Below are 14,834 nucleotides of genomic sequence, written 5' to 3' on the forward strand. Positions count from 1 at the left end.
ATTGAGATTCTTGAAAGGGTCCAAAGATCGGCAACTCGCATGGTGAGATCGACAGAAGGATGACATCAGGAAAGACTGCGATTATGTGGGCTACAGAGTTTGGCAACTAGGCACCTCAGAGGTGACCTGATTAAGGTTTATATTAGTAAAATGAATGAGTTTGGCAACTAGGCACCTCAGAGGTGACCTGATTAAGGTTTATATTAGTAAAATGAATGAGGGTGGAATTCTTTTGGAATTGAGGTTTAGATTAGATTGTAGGAAAGTTTCTTTTATCCAGGCGAGTCATTGATTACTGGAACAAGTAACCATCGCAGGTAGTTGAGGCTGACAGTTTAAATTCAAAGGTCAACTGGATAGTTACCTGTGTGAGGAGGGAATCATATAATTTATATTTTCTTATCTACTGGTGCCGGGAGTAGGTGGGGCTCCTGGAGTGGAAGTATATAACACGCTGTTATACTAAAGAAGACTGGCTACATATGAGTTATGAGCCAGCTAGAAATTTTACCAATTTCACCATTACTCTTATAAAGAAAAATATACCGAGTAACACGATGTATAAATAATCGACTGACAGACTCAAACTTGAAATGAAAATAAACAAAGATCAAAATTAAAATATTTTCACGAAAAACATCAACTTCAGACATGATCAGACAACTGTTGCGCTTAATGGTATGATGAAACGTCAATGAAATTCATTTCTATTAATTATCCTGCCAATAACAAATGCTTTTGCGGTTGCGCAACGTTTGAAACGTAACAATTTTAAGGTTTCTGAATAAAACAAAACCGCTAATGTGAAAATTTAATTAATGCATCACGAATAACCGGGCAAGTGTCAGAATTATCTTCACACGCATGTTGGGAGAATAGATGGGAGGAAAAAGGAGACGACAAGCGATTAATTAAACTTTGCTTGTTTCCTTAAAAGGATATTTGCTGGAAAACCTAATATAAGGCTAAAAATTAATTAAAACGTCTGGTACTAAAGTGGATCTGCTATAATTTCACTTGCAAAAGTAACTGTTAACAAGAACTGAGGCGTTGAAGTAAGTCACAACGAGATTTGGCAATGCATATGACCCGTACTGCCTTAGCGTGTACACTCCTTATTTACTTATTTACTAACGCTTTTAGCTGCACTGGAACGTTCGTGTGCTCTGCGTGTTAAGTCCTCGTTGGCGAAAAATACAACACGAATCGCTTTGTTCCTTCGTGGTAGCAACAAAGAATGTTAATAATAGGATGGAAGGCGAAACTGTCTAGAAGCAGCGGTCATAGAAACACCTCCAATTTATAAACCTCGCCAAAAATATCCACTCTTCATAGATGTACAAGGAAGTGGAGTAGCGACCACTCAGCACACAATTTATTGATCAACTGCGAGTCGAACAGGAGTGCATCGTTTCCACAGAGAGAGAGAGAGAAGACTAGAGACCTTTGTGATGCTTTTCTTAGATGAATGGCGTGCGTTTCGACGGAGCTTTAATAAATGGGCTCCGTAAAGTTTGCTGATGGCACACAGAATGGCACGCAGTCCAGGAAAGTGAAAAGGTATTGCCAGATTCTCTAGGACTCCCACTGTAATACTTCAACCTCTCTCTCTCCCAACCCCCTCCCTCCTTCCCTCCAAAGCCGAACGAAAATGCTAGAGTCTGGAGGTGTAAGTTCCTTGACTTTTTACTTTTTCTTTCGATAGGCAAATATTTCTGTTTCAAATATGTTTATATGTGAGGATAAAGCGACATGGAGTTCTTGGTTCTGCTTGTCCTTTACAAACGAATATACTTTAGCACACCAACACAGTAGAGAAGTTATCAATACATGTACTAACTTCATTCGTGATGGACTATGTTAAACACTGGTGGTGAAGTTTATTTAATTTAGATTAAACTATTTTTATAAATCATAACCGCTTAAACATTTGATTATTTAAATAACAGATTAAATTATTCAAAATCAAACTGAATAAATATCTATTTTAAATTTTTTGCCGTTATCTGATCCCTGTCCTTAATTTTGCTTAATGGCTTAACTCAGAGCAATTCAACTCTTTTCACTTGACAACCAACTCTTACGAATTTTCCTATTAACAAAGTATTCATCTGTTCTTTGAACTCCCATTTAAAGTTTGTCTTTAATGATTCCCGTTAACATATTTCTGAACTGATGTTTATTTCTTCTTTCTTTATTGATAACAGGGGATTCCCTATGCTCAACCACCTGTTGGACTACTTCGGTGGCGGAAGCCAGTCCCTCTATGGACAGACCAAAGGTGGTGCAACACAGGCAGCGAATACGACGCAAGGAGTTATGGTTCAGCCTGTTTCCAGCTCAATCCTTACACTAAACAGTTTGAAGGACAAGAAGACTGTCTCTACTTGAATGTGTGGACTCCTACTCTGGAAGCGGTGGTATGTATTTCTTCTAAGTTAGCGGACGCGAATATTTATGTTGTTCTTCGATCTGTGAGAGTTTCTGAACTGATTACAAATATTACTTTTTTGCGTTAAATTTACTGGTTGATTATTTACATCTGAACTCTAATGCAGCTAAAATGGCTTAACTGTCATATATAAACACGAGGGATTCAAGTTTTGCCGTCCTTGACGCGGAACCACTGATCAAAAAAGATCAGTCAGCGAGTGACATATTCAGTCCATCCAACAAGCTATTCTTTCCAGAGAAAATAGTGGAGTTGGTATTTAACTCTAATAAACCCCAATAGTCATCTTTGTTCTTCATTCAGGCAGTTCTTAATTCATTCTTTTGTTCATGTTGTTACACTTCGATATGAATCATACAGCCCACAGTACACCAAGGTAAAATTTGACTTCCATCCACGTACGGGCCAATATGCCATAGTATCAATGACTTCGATGATATATGTAATAAACCTGATGTTAAAACCTAAAAATGGTCTTTAAAAAACAGGGAAAACCCAGTGACATAGTGTTAGAAGAACGTGGTAGCCGTGATACAGCTAATCAATGATGGCTGCAAATACACCACCTTGAAAGCTACAATCTGAATGCAAACAATTTGAGCATATTCATGCAAAAACTCAGGTGATAAAAGTTGCAAACCACTGCTATATACAACAATTCATTCCGGCATCAGAATCACTTTTATAAGAATCCTTCGAGTAAGGCCCTCGTGGAAAGCAAGTGGATATAATCATCTTTCTTCTACATTGAGTGGAAAAAGGCCTTAGTTCGAATCCCGTCAATGACACGAGGAATTTTTAGGGTTTTTTTTCACAACATTCTTCCCATTAGGTAGTTCTTCCAATAAAGGAATAAAATGTGAATTAATGTTCATAGGCTTAGCATAGGTTTATACATATTGTAAACATATGCTCGTGATTTACAATAACCTTTCCTCTTGTTAACAAGAAATTTTAGTTCAATATAACTTAATATTTGCTTGCATTACTTCTTAATTTATTTGTACAATATTAACGACTTCGGACTGTGCATAAACTCCTTCGTTTAGGCAGACCTCAAAGTCATGGTTTGGATTCATGGAGGATTTCTGCAGTTCGGAAGTGGACACCATCCGGGGCTTTCTCCTAGCGGCTGGCTTGCGAGGAGGTTAAATGTTGTGTTTATCTCCTTCAATTACCGTCTACATGCTCTCGGGTTTCTCGCGCTGGACAATCTAGTAGAAAGTCTTTTGGAAGACACCCTTGGGAACTATGGCCTATGGGATCAGCTTGTAGCGGTCCAGTGGGTTCGAGATAATATTCACCATTTTGGAGGCAATCCCAGAAAGGTAAGTTCATGAAACGTAAATGTAATAGTAGAAAAGTGTAATATTTCACTCTCCCACACACACACACACAACACTTGAATAAAACAACACTTGATTTTGAATAAAATGCACAAAAACAATAATGCTTATTTTTCTTTGTTATCATTATTACAGTAAACTCTTTAAAATCCAGCATCATTCTCTCGGGAATTTAGATGAGTTTAAAATTTTCCTATTTTAACGAGGCAGACTTGTTGTGTTTGAGAAGCCTTCCAAAAGCAACATTTCAATGAAAATGGGACAAGAACAACTGAACTTATTTAAATCCGAACATTTATATTGACTAAAAGCTAGTTATAGTGGTTAAAATGTAAATGACAGTTCAATTTGTCAATTATAAGCAAATGAAAATAAACAAAGTCACCGAAATTGTCATGTACTGTAATGTCAATTCTGAACCTATGCCTAGCATAGTATCAGAGAGAAGAATACATACATGCTTCAATGATCAGTGAATTATCACCACCTAATACCGTGTTGATCGCAGTTCGCACGGATAACAGCCACTATTCGCCTAGGCATTGACTCCATTAGATGTCTGAAGATGTCCGTAGGGATTTGCAGCCATACTGCCTGCAAGGCTTTCAACTGTGGGTAGCTGCCAAAGATTTATGCCCTCAATTACAAGTCATTCCTGTCGCACTGTCTCGACAGCTGGGCTATAGGTTTAACGATTACGTACCTCCGGTTCTCCAAATTGCTTATCGAGGTTTTTGCTATTACCTTAGACATTCCATTTTCGGTGACTTTTTACACATAACTATTAATATCCACTGCAATCCTAAAACCGAAACAAAAACTTGTTGCTGGAACCATCTAGTCCAACTCTGGCAAGATCGGTGGTCTTCTTCTATATTCAAAGGTATGGTAACAAGAAAGTTAATTCCATCTGTGTCCTTTTCCTCATAAAAGGCTGTTCAGAAATGGTCCAGTACGAGTGTCCAAGCTCTTTTCCTTCTAACTGGCTGTGGTTCCTTCAAGCTATGTTTAACCTGTCTGATTTACCCCTCTGTAATTGTGGGAGCCCAGAAGACTGGTAGCATGTTCCTTTCACTTGTCCATATTACTTGGATCTTCGTCAGCTCTGTCTGCTATCTGTCAACCATTTTATCCAGTCAGAGTCGTCTCTCTTGGACTAGAAAGACAAATTTAAAATCTTCTGCAAGATCATACACATAAAGCTTTCACTAGACGTGGGTAACTCATCAGTAGTGCTTCAATCCCGGGAACTACACATATTTCGGCTATATATCCAGTCCAGGACATCACCTCCAGCGTCGCCATTTCGTGATACCACCACCATCTGTAGGTCAAGTACCTTCGTCACCACCACCTTCGACTTGGGCAGTTGTTGTTGTTGTTTTTTGGTTTTTAGGAGCATTAGCAACTAAGGCCATATTGCTTCGGGATATGCGGTGGTCATTCCCTGACCTTTCCGCATCCTCCGTATTTGGTGGTGACGGGCTCGAACCCCGGTCTAACAAGAAGCGTGTGCTATGCACTGCTGCTCCTTCCCACCTGGCTACGGAGGCGCCTAGCTTGGGCAGTTGCTAATCTTACCAGTACGATGCTGAATGATATCACTTTGTATTTTTCTGTCTTCTATAGGTCTCATCTGCTGATACATTCCACACAGGTTATCCTGTTTGGAATGTATAGAATCTTTATCTCTTCCCTCTATCCCCTTTTAATTCATATTTTCCTTTTGTCCGTTTATCAAGCGTTGCTTTTTTTTTTCCCCCTTTTTTACAATATCGTGTTTCTCGTTGCTGGCACCAACCTTGCTCTGGTGCGAGATTTTTATTTTTATTTTATTTATTTAATTTTTATGGGGTTTTTTTGTAGTTTTCTATCAACTCCTTATTTTTATTTAATTTTAATTTTTTTTAATTCCTTTTATTTGTATAGCTTTTTTAATTTATTATTATTTTTTATTTTCATTTATTTGCTCGTATTTTGAATGGTTTGGACATTCAGTATGTGACACTCGAGGTTTGCTTCGGTTCGCGCTTAGTTGTGGCCCGCCTCCTCGTGGCGTACACGGGTACCAGGACGTACCTCTGTGGTGCTTGTTGCTTCCTGGTAGCAAAGTGGCCAGGCACAACTAAACAACATATGCAGCACACAAGCATAGCACTACACAGATTTCTGGCCTTTCTGAAGAGTTCTGTATCATCACAGTGTACCACAGCGAAGTTCTACTAGCGTTTGGGAGCCGCGTTACATAAAATAGTATACGTGTCTACATTGCCCTGTCTGCAATTTACAAACATATTATGTACAGCGCAAATATGTCCTAAGCTGCTGGTGCACCTAAAACCTTATAGCAAGCAACCAACCTGTTGGGATCTATCGCCCCATGATCAGAGGGAACATAAATTTCTCCTGATTACCTCGCTCTAGTCATTGGGCTGCTGGGCGGGGAATAACTGCAGGGATAGCTTGCACAAGTAAAACGCGGTGAGAGTTTTTGAGTGCGAGTGGGGGCAAGTGCTGGCTGTCAGACGTCTGTGTTGCCTTAGGTGAACCACCTGAGTGAATGTGGAGTGTTAATTTAGCCTGCACACACACACACACACACACACACACACACACACACACACACACACACACACACACACACACACACACACACACACACACAAACTGTATCAAATGTGTAAACGAGTATAAATATCTCATAAGTATGATCTGTGCGCTCATGGATTTACGTCAAGAAAACAAATATGAAAGGAGTGGAAGATGGGTAAAAGCTAGGTGATATTAGTGTTCTATAATGTGCTTCTAAATAAACGTCACAATAAAATATAAAAATCTTAAAACGTCTTGTTTGCTTGTTTGACTGGCAGATGTGTGAAAGTGTGTGGGAAGTGGAATTGCATGTTGTGTTCTCGTGTAAACAGGTGTCTCCTCCTGACCATGTCATCCGCTTCCTGCCTTCTTCTTTTGGAAGCCCCCTCGTGCATGTGCTGACGCAATGCTGATTCCTTTTCCTAGGCATCGCAAGAGATGCTGACCTAGTTCCAGATGGCCAACGTGGAAATGTCATTCCCCACGATACAAATCCTCCCACATAGGGCGCTCTAGCCCTATGGAATTCATCATTCACCATTTCCCAAAGGTCCTGGCCATTCCCTTCCCACCTCTCATTTACCCGGTGGGCCCTACCACCCTAATTCTGTGTCTGCCTCTTAACAGTTCCCGCCCAGCACAAGGAGGGATGCCTCTTGTTCTTCCTGTTTCCAAGTGGAAGTCTCCCTATCGTCCACTTCCAGTGCCTTCTTCTGTAAGGCGCCTCCGTAGCCAGGTGGGTAGGAGCAGCAGTGCGTAGCACACGCTTCTTGATTAGACTGGGGTTCGAGCCCGTGACCACCATATACGGAGGATGCGGAAAGGTCAGGGAATGACCACTGCATATCCACGGAGCAATATGGCCTTAGTTGCTAAAGCTCTAAATAACAAACAAACCTTCTGTCCAAAACTCAAACTGTCATTACCATGCTCCCTGTTATTTTTTACCCCCTTCTCCCCTTCATCTATCATTTTTTTTTTCGGGCCCTCCCTGGACAGCTCAGGCGACGCCCAGGGTTCCCTTCGCCAGAGTATTCATACGTCTACTTACCTACTGCCCTGGCCCAACTCCCAGAGGTAGTGATAGGCAACGAGGGATGTTTTGGTTTCCAAGCACCCGGCTGCTAAGATGCCAGATTAACGTAACACAACTCAACACTACGTTTAGGTACTCTTTCGCTACGTTTGGGTACTCTGTGTCGCAGTAAAAACTCTCTAAATGCCAGATATAATATGAGTTTCGGTGTGGCAGACGTAGTGTGGTGTTGGGTTTTGTTGTTCCTCTGCCACGAGGAGGCAGCTGGGTATGGTAGGAGCAGGCAGTAGTTGACTGTGGCAGGACAAACCCTGGTATGCACCTGAGGTTGCCACGGATGGCCTCCAGAAAAAAAGAAAAAAAAAAAAAATGGATATTTTTTTTTAAATCGGAACGAGAGCACGGGGTAATAGTTCAAATGTTGAAGAAAGAAGGGAAGTGAAGATAAAAGGAGGTCGAGGATAGAAAGACTATCCAAGTTAAAGGAATAGAGGGCACCCCTGTGGAGGCCAGAGCCTTCCACAGGGATCTGATAAGAGCAGTAAAAAGGTTTGTGTGGGGGGAAGCAAGGATCATAGGGGAGAAAAGTCAGAGCCAGGTGCGCCCTAAGTCTGGGGGAGGGAAGATCTCACTGTGCAAAGTGCTTCTCTGTTTTTTAACCCCACACCGACCAGACAAGCTGCAGCCGGTCTCAGTTAATCCCACTGCTGTGGGATTAGCTGAAACCGGCTGCTCCCACTGCAGTCTAGATTGGGAGGACCTGCTAGAATAACACACACTCTTCATGTACTCAACCCAACTGCACAACTGTCATGCTTACGCTTGCACAAGAGACATTTTTTTTCTGTAATATATTTAGGGGCAGACTGAAAGAACACATAGCAAGTGCCATCTAAATATGACAACTACCTAGACAGTAATTATTCTTTTTTATACAGAAGCCTGTTACTACGAGAATATTACTCCCCATTTGTATAATACCACTTTATAATTATTAGGTTTCTACCGTTCTTTTCCTTTACTCCATATCACCTTACCTCCTTTCCCCTTCTCAACTCTTTGGGCTCACGTTTCCTCTTTTTTTTTTCGTTTAGCCGTTTGGAACTTCCCTATCTTAAATAATTCTTTAGTTATTCTGTCGTGTTAACAAGGTCTCGCAGTTTTCAGAGCTATTTGATTGAAATTGTTTTTATCTTCGTTCTGGTTGGACTGTTTGTTAATTTTGGTTCCCTCCCCTTTAGTTGGACAAACACCCCAATTACCTAAATTGCCAACTGAAGGCACTGGTGGAAATAGAATAGAAATCTCGTTCTACAAGTTCAATTTGCAGATTGTGTTATTAATAGAATTTTCTAGCGAAAACGTAATACGGTTTGCTGTTTATCTCAATTTTAACTGAAAAAATATATAGTAAGATGGCTGATAGCCGTGCCATTTGGTCTTTTAGCATTAGCTCCAGTATCTATCAATGATAGTTTATTTTTATTGTAACATCAAGGACCTTTGCGTAGTTCAGTTTCAACTTGACGAGCGAAATGCTACCTCAAATAATAAAGGAATATTGGAAGGACAATAAGAAGAGAGAGGATATCGCTTGGAGAAACAATTTCCCTCAATTTGGAAACAATAAAACACAGGAGGAATCTTTTTTTATTTGATTGAAGTAGGATCCACGGTTAATAAGAAATGGCAAAGTAGAATACGAATAACAAGAAACCCCACACCTGAGGATGTACTTTTGCCATTAAACTGATGGATGCATAAAAGACTTTTCGACAGAACAACAAAAGAGCTGAGTTACACTTTATTTTTCCTTCTTGTTAAGATCAACTGCAAAGACCTCGCGATCAGTTAGAGACTAAAGTAATGCTGAAGTACACCGGTGTTGATAATGTTACAACTGATTTCTTCCTTTCTGCAGCAATACAAGGTGAATAATCGATTTGGCTGCAGATAAGTAACCATTTGCTAGTAATTCTGCCATGCTGTAAAACGCATGGCAGAATTACTAGTACGCTATAGAAGATGAAGGCCTCTAACATAATCTGCTTAACACTTAAAATCGACGACCTTGCTTTAATCTTTTAGTTTTTTTCTTAATTCACTTCAAGAAGGAATCACCTTTAACAGTATTCAAAGTCAACTGAATGCAATCTGATTACTCCTCCCCATCTAACTTATTTTAATCTGAATGAATTACACAACTCCCTCGTTAATCAAATTTATATTCCACAAGTGTTCTAAAAGTCCCTCAAATATATCTCTAAATTTCCCCAAGTCTCTCGTACTGCACGTTTCGAAATGCATCTTCTTATGTAATCCTTCGGAAGCGTTGGAGAAGGTTAATTGAGTAGATTATTAGCCTGCTAAACAAATGTACTCCGTTAATGAAACATAAACTACGTACTTGAAATAGAGTAATGCTTTCATTAACATAATTTCTTACATTACTCGCTCGTAGCTGTAGCCAGACACGTTTATTAATATTTAAATAACTCTTCCCTTCTGTGTCGCTTTGAAGTCAATGGGGGAAACAATTAAGGCCCACTCTTGGGCCAAATCCTGCCATTTCTTTGTTTGAAATAAGTAAAATGCTATATACATTCGTAATGTAATTAAGTCTTAAGAGATACCCAGTTTTACAGTAGAGTGGGTTCCTTAAATTCCCTGAAATGACGATGCTGCCATCATTACGATAACCTACGCTCGCTAAGTGTTTCCAAGTTAAATCAGGGCTTGAAATTGCAAGATGGGAATTCTGAGCGATCCATTAGTGGCAGTCAAATGATATCTCCAATATACTAAGTAAAATGGTAATATCATCATAAGGAACAAACTTGTGAAAAGTAAGATAAAACACGCATCTTATTCATGAAATATGATTTATGTAATTTCAATTCACACTATTTTTAAACCACATCCATGACACTGCGCCCGCACTCCTACTGTAATTAATGTATAACATTTCGTGCCATTTTTCGTACAGATTATTCTTCAACCATTAAGCAACACTGAAATTACCAGAAATGAACTTTGTTAACACATGAAAACTTGGCATACTTAAATATTTTATGGCAACACTAAATTGTTAGGATTTTAACATTCTAACTGTGCTGCACTGATTCTCTTACGAATTGAAATATTGGGATATACATCTACAAGGTACATACATCTACAAGGACCTGACAGTCCAATCCAACTCAGAAGCAGTTTGGTTTATATTAAATTTAAATACTCGCATTTTAAGCTGTATTCGATATAGCCATGGATTCGCTAGTCACTGTTACTAAGTGAAACATTGTCATTGAAGATACTGACAGAGAATTTTAAGTGGTTACGCACAGCCCAATCGAAACGCGATTCCTTCAATTCCCTCAAAACGTAATTCCTTAGATTCTCTCAACAAATGACGATGGTGCCATTATTACGATAACCTACCCTTTGTATTTGTGGAAAGGCTTCCTTGTTAGTATTAGTATGGTAAATGATTCAAGAAAGCAAGCTTACATGGAAACAGCAAAAAAAAAAACTTCTTACACCACTTGTCCATCCTCAACAATAGCTTATCTAGTTCTTCCTCGATAATCAAATTACTGAATTCAAATAAAGACAGCTGGAAGTTTGTCGTAACAACCGCCCATCCTCTGGCTGATGAAAAACATCCTACAACTACACGTACTCAATTTGAATGTGTCCCCCTCATGTCTGTAGGCTGAGAAAAAGAAACATAAACACGTCAATCAGACCAGATCAGATCAGATCAGCTCAGCTCACAGGTGCCTAGGCTCCAGACGCTGCAATTTCCAGAACAGAAGTCTTTCCGTGTAAGAGCAGCCTTTTTGTTCCCTCCACCAATCTCGTTACTTTCTTTGCACCCGTTCAAACAGACCTACATCGTACCCCTCACCAATCTCGCTACCCTTCTTTGCACCCGTTCCAGCAGACCTACTTCCTATAATGAAGTCTTCAGGCCTGTATACAATTCTCAAAATGAGACATAACCATTGCCTTTTACATTAGGATAAAAAATCTCCTTATCTCGGCTAACGAAATTCCTGTATATCATTGACAAAAACCCATGAGCTGTCCTTCCAGCAAGACTGCAATGCTCTTAAAACTTCGTATCTGACAGTACAATTATTTCCAAGGTAGTTTTCATTTCCCACTACAATGAGTGTAGTACCGCATATTTGGTACGTTTATCTGAGGTTACTGCTACCCATATGCAGTACCTAGAAAACAACAGTGGTCACTGAACCCTCGAGGACCCCTCTAACAACATTAGTCCACGAAGAGCAGTGTCCATTAATAACCACTGTCTCTCCTACTCAACCATCCCTTTATCCATAGCAGCACCTTGCCCTTAATGCCACACTGCCCCAATCTGCAGAGCAGCCTTTTATGTGAAATAGTATCGAAAGCTTTCCTGAAACCCAAGTATATGATATTAAAATTACTTTTTGCATCTGTTATAACATCATAGTAATATTGGTCAGAGAAGATACCCTTTAAACAAATTCATGCTGTGACTGCAGTATAATTTCATTTCTATGCAGATTGTCCTTTATTACTTCTTTTATCAATGACCATTGTTTTTCCTGGAACAGAAGTTAATCTAACGTGTCTCAAATTACTCACGTTACCTTTTGATCCCTCTCTGAATTGATGATACATTTGCACATATTCAGAGCATAGGAGCCTACCCTGAATCCAAAAATGCTCTAAAACTTACGGCTAAGGGTTTGACTTAACTCAGTTTTGCCTCCCTTAATATAACTGGATAGATCCCACCCACATTAGGTGCCTTTCTTCCATTTACCTTCACCAATTTCTCTTACACCTTCCTCTCAGTTATTACAAAATCATTTAGCTCCGTGGTAGAGTTTGATAATCTTCTGGAATCCACTTCCTAAAGAATTCCTCACGTGCGAGTGTAGATGGAAAGTACATATTCAGTTGACGAACCTGGTCAACAACCTGATTTTCTGTTGTATTTAGCCTGTTGAACAACCGTCCTCAGCGTACAACAGTAATCAGCCCGCATGCTTGGGCACCACTTACCCTTGCAACTCTTCTCCGTTGTGGAAATAGTTTGATGATGAAAATACTCCCCGTGCACATCACTGACAGAGCTTACTTTTTCTGGGAAGAAGTCCAAATGTGAATCCAAGAAATGGATCCATAGGGACCTATTACATATCATTACTTCAGAAGCGTTGAGAAGCTCATAGACTATTTCTTAATAAATTTCTGCCTTGAAATTTCCCAAAAAAATATTTCAGTAACTTTTTTAAATGAGTTCATCTTCATTTAACTGTTCTTCAAATGATCATCTTTCATCAGTTTTCTTATTTGGATTTCCACAAATTGTCTCTCTAATTTTGTTTTCACTGACTCAAGCAAATTTTTCTTTCAGGCACAGAGAACGTACTCCGGTCCACTTCTTGACAAAAGTTTTCATTAAACCAAGTTTAAAATGCAATGGTGGTAATAAAACTTCATCAGGAGTAACCAGTGGTTTGTTTCAACATTTTTATTTCCTCTAATCAGTTCTTTCCTTTGACGCCACTTTTTTGTAACATAATCGTTTTTATTAACTCTACTGTCCCATTCACAAACAAAGCAGCAATATTTGGTATAGCCAAGTTGTAGGCGAGTAAAGAAAAAGCAATCAGTTTTAGGTCACCACAGTTATGCCAACAAAACTGCCAATACCTGATAACTGTCAAGAGAAGTTTCTTTCATTTGTGCAACGTATGCTAAGTGAATGATGGCAATGTATTTCCGTTATACAGCAACACTGCTTTCAAACTCGCTTCTACGAAATCAATAAATAACCACCATTCAGAAAAGAATTGATCGTGTCCTAGAGTTTATATTAGAGATTTTATATCACTGCAGTAAACTAACTCGCTTTTTCTAGAAAATAAATGCTGCTGACGTTTAGCAAAATAACATATTTTGATGTCCTCTTGTAGATTCCATTTACAAGGTATTTTATGTTTAAATGCGCAGAACTATTTAAAAAGTATACGCAACACTTAAAGAAAAGGATCACGAACAATATTGACTATAACCAAGTGACGTCCTCCACATAACTGAGAGAGCATCTACTCTGCCCAAGTAAGCACGATTACGTCAGGTCTCAACTTCTTTGAACAGCCGTCTGCTATTGGTCTAGAGGTTCATGAAATGTTTCAACATGTTTGAATATGCCTCAGCTTATCAGACCACGCAGCACAACTCTTTCCACATATTCATTCAATTTGTAAAACCACACTATTACTATTTCACTGCTGTATTGTTTATATCAAATTATCACATAAAAATTGTGCGTGAGAGGAAATTCTGTTTGCTATTTGATCAACAGCAATTGCTGTTGATTGGTTGGTTGATGTGTTGTTTAATGGCACAAGGGCTGCTAAGGCCATATTGTGCCTGCAATTGCTGTTGATCAAATCATCAGCGTTCCCAATTTATAAAACTTAAAAACTATTTGAGACCGCTGTAGTCATGTTTTACGAGAGCAAAATCCCTTCCCTTGACAATGGCTGCGTCTTTATGTAAATCCCGCATCAACACACTATGATCACTGCCACCCAGAGGGACTTTTATCTGCAGGTTCTTTAATGCGTAAGGAATCGCAGATGATAATCAGATCAAGGGTATTGCTTCCTCTTGTTGCTTCTCTAACATGCTGCTGTTGAAAACAACCATCCAATAAATCCAAAAAGTCTTGCTAGTGCGTGAGTGACCAACTCAAGTTCCAGTCAATATCTGGAAAGTTAAAATCCCTCATTATAAATCATTCTGATTTACTGGCTGACTCCATTTTCATGTACAGTTGTATCATTACGCCTATAACATATTCCTAATCTCATTTTTGTTTTCTCAGTGCTTATGCCAACGCCAATCTGACTCAACATTGCACTGGCCACACGTGTCCACTGGATACACTGCCTTAGATTTATTATGCTTCTTAACTAAGAACATAAACCCCCCTCCTGTCCTGTCAGTCCATTTTAGTCTTCACATTCAAATTCTGCATCCCTTATGTCTGAGTGACACCATGTCTCTGATATCCCCACAATGGATACATTTGATGACTTAACCAGTACCTCAAATCCATCAAATTTATTTACTATTGTCCTAGCATTAGTGCAGATGCAAGTATACATACAGCTATTCTTACTGTAAATTATCCTAACACAGCATATGTACACACGCTCGCCATAAAAATACGAAAATTTGTATTAAGACAGAAGAAATGTAAATAAATGCAAAGAAAACCGAGACGTGGGGTGATGACGTGTTGCTTCGTTCAGTGTAAAGATTGCACAGGCTGGTCGACTAGAGTAATCTCAAGGCAGAATGAGGGGAAACGCGTCATCTATCAGACTTTAAAAAA

At 39.3% G+C, this 14,834-nt stretch overlaps 1 protein-coding gene across 2 annotated transcripts in view; it reads left to right on the plus strand.

Moving 5' to 3' along the window:
• The window catches only part of LOC150077485 (uncharacterized), a 209,079-nt gene that overhangs the window by 168,231 nt on the left and 26,014 nt on the right, over nucleotides 1–14,834 (plus strand). The window contains exons 3-4 of one of the 2 annotated variants that reach the window (XM_090386985.1): nucleotides 2,208–2,420; nucleotides 3,502–3,780. In XM_090386985.1, coding sequence (XP_090243111.1) covers nucleotides 2,208–2,420; nucleotides 3,502–3,780 — 492 coding nt within the window. The remainder of the gene's footprint in view (nucleotides 1–2,207; nucleotides 2,421–3,501; nucleotides 3,781–14,834) is intronic. The other variant, XM_090386986.1, reaches the window with a different exon arrangement.

Source organism: Mastigoproctus giganteus, chromosome 12, assembly GCF_048544385.1.
Source record: "Mastigoproctus giganteus isolate SK-2022 chromosome 12, ASM4854438v1, whole genome shotgun sequence".
Lineage (NCBI taxonomy): Eukaryota > Metazoa > Arthropoda > Arachnida > Uropygi > Thelyphonidae > Mastigoproctus > Mastigoproctus giganteus.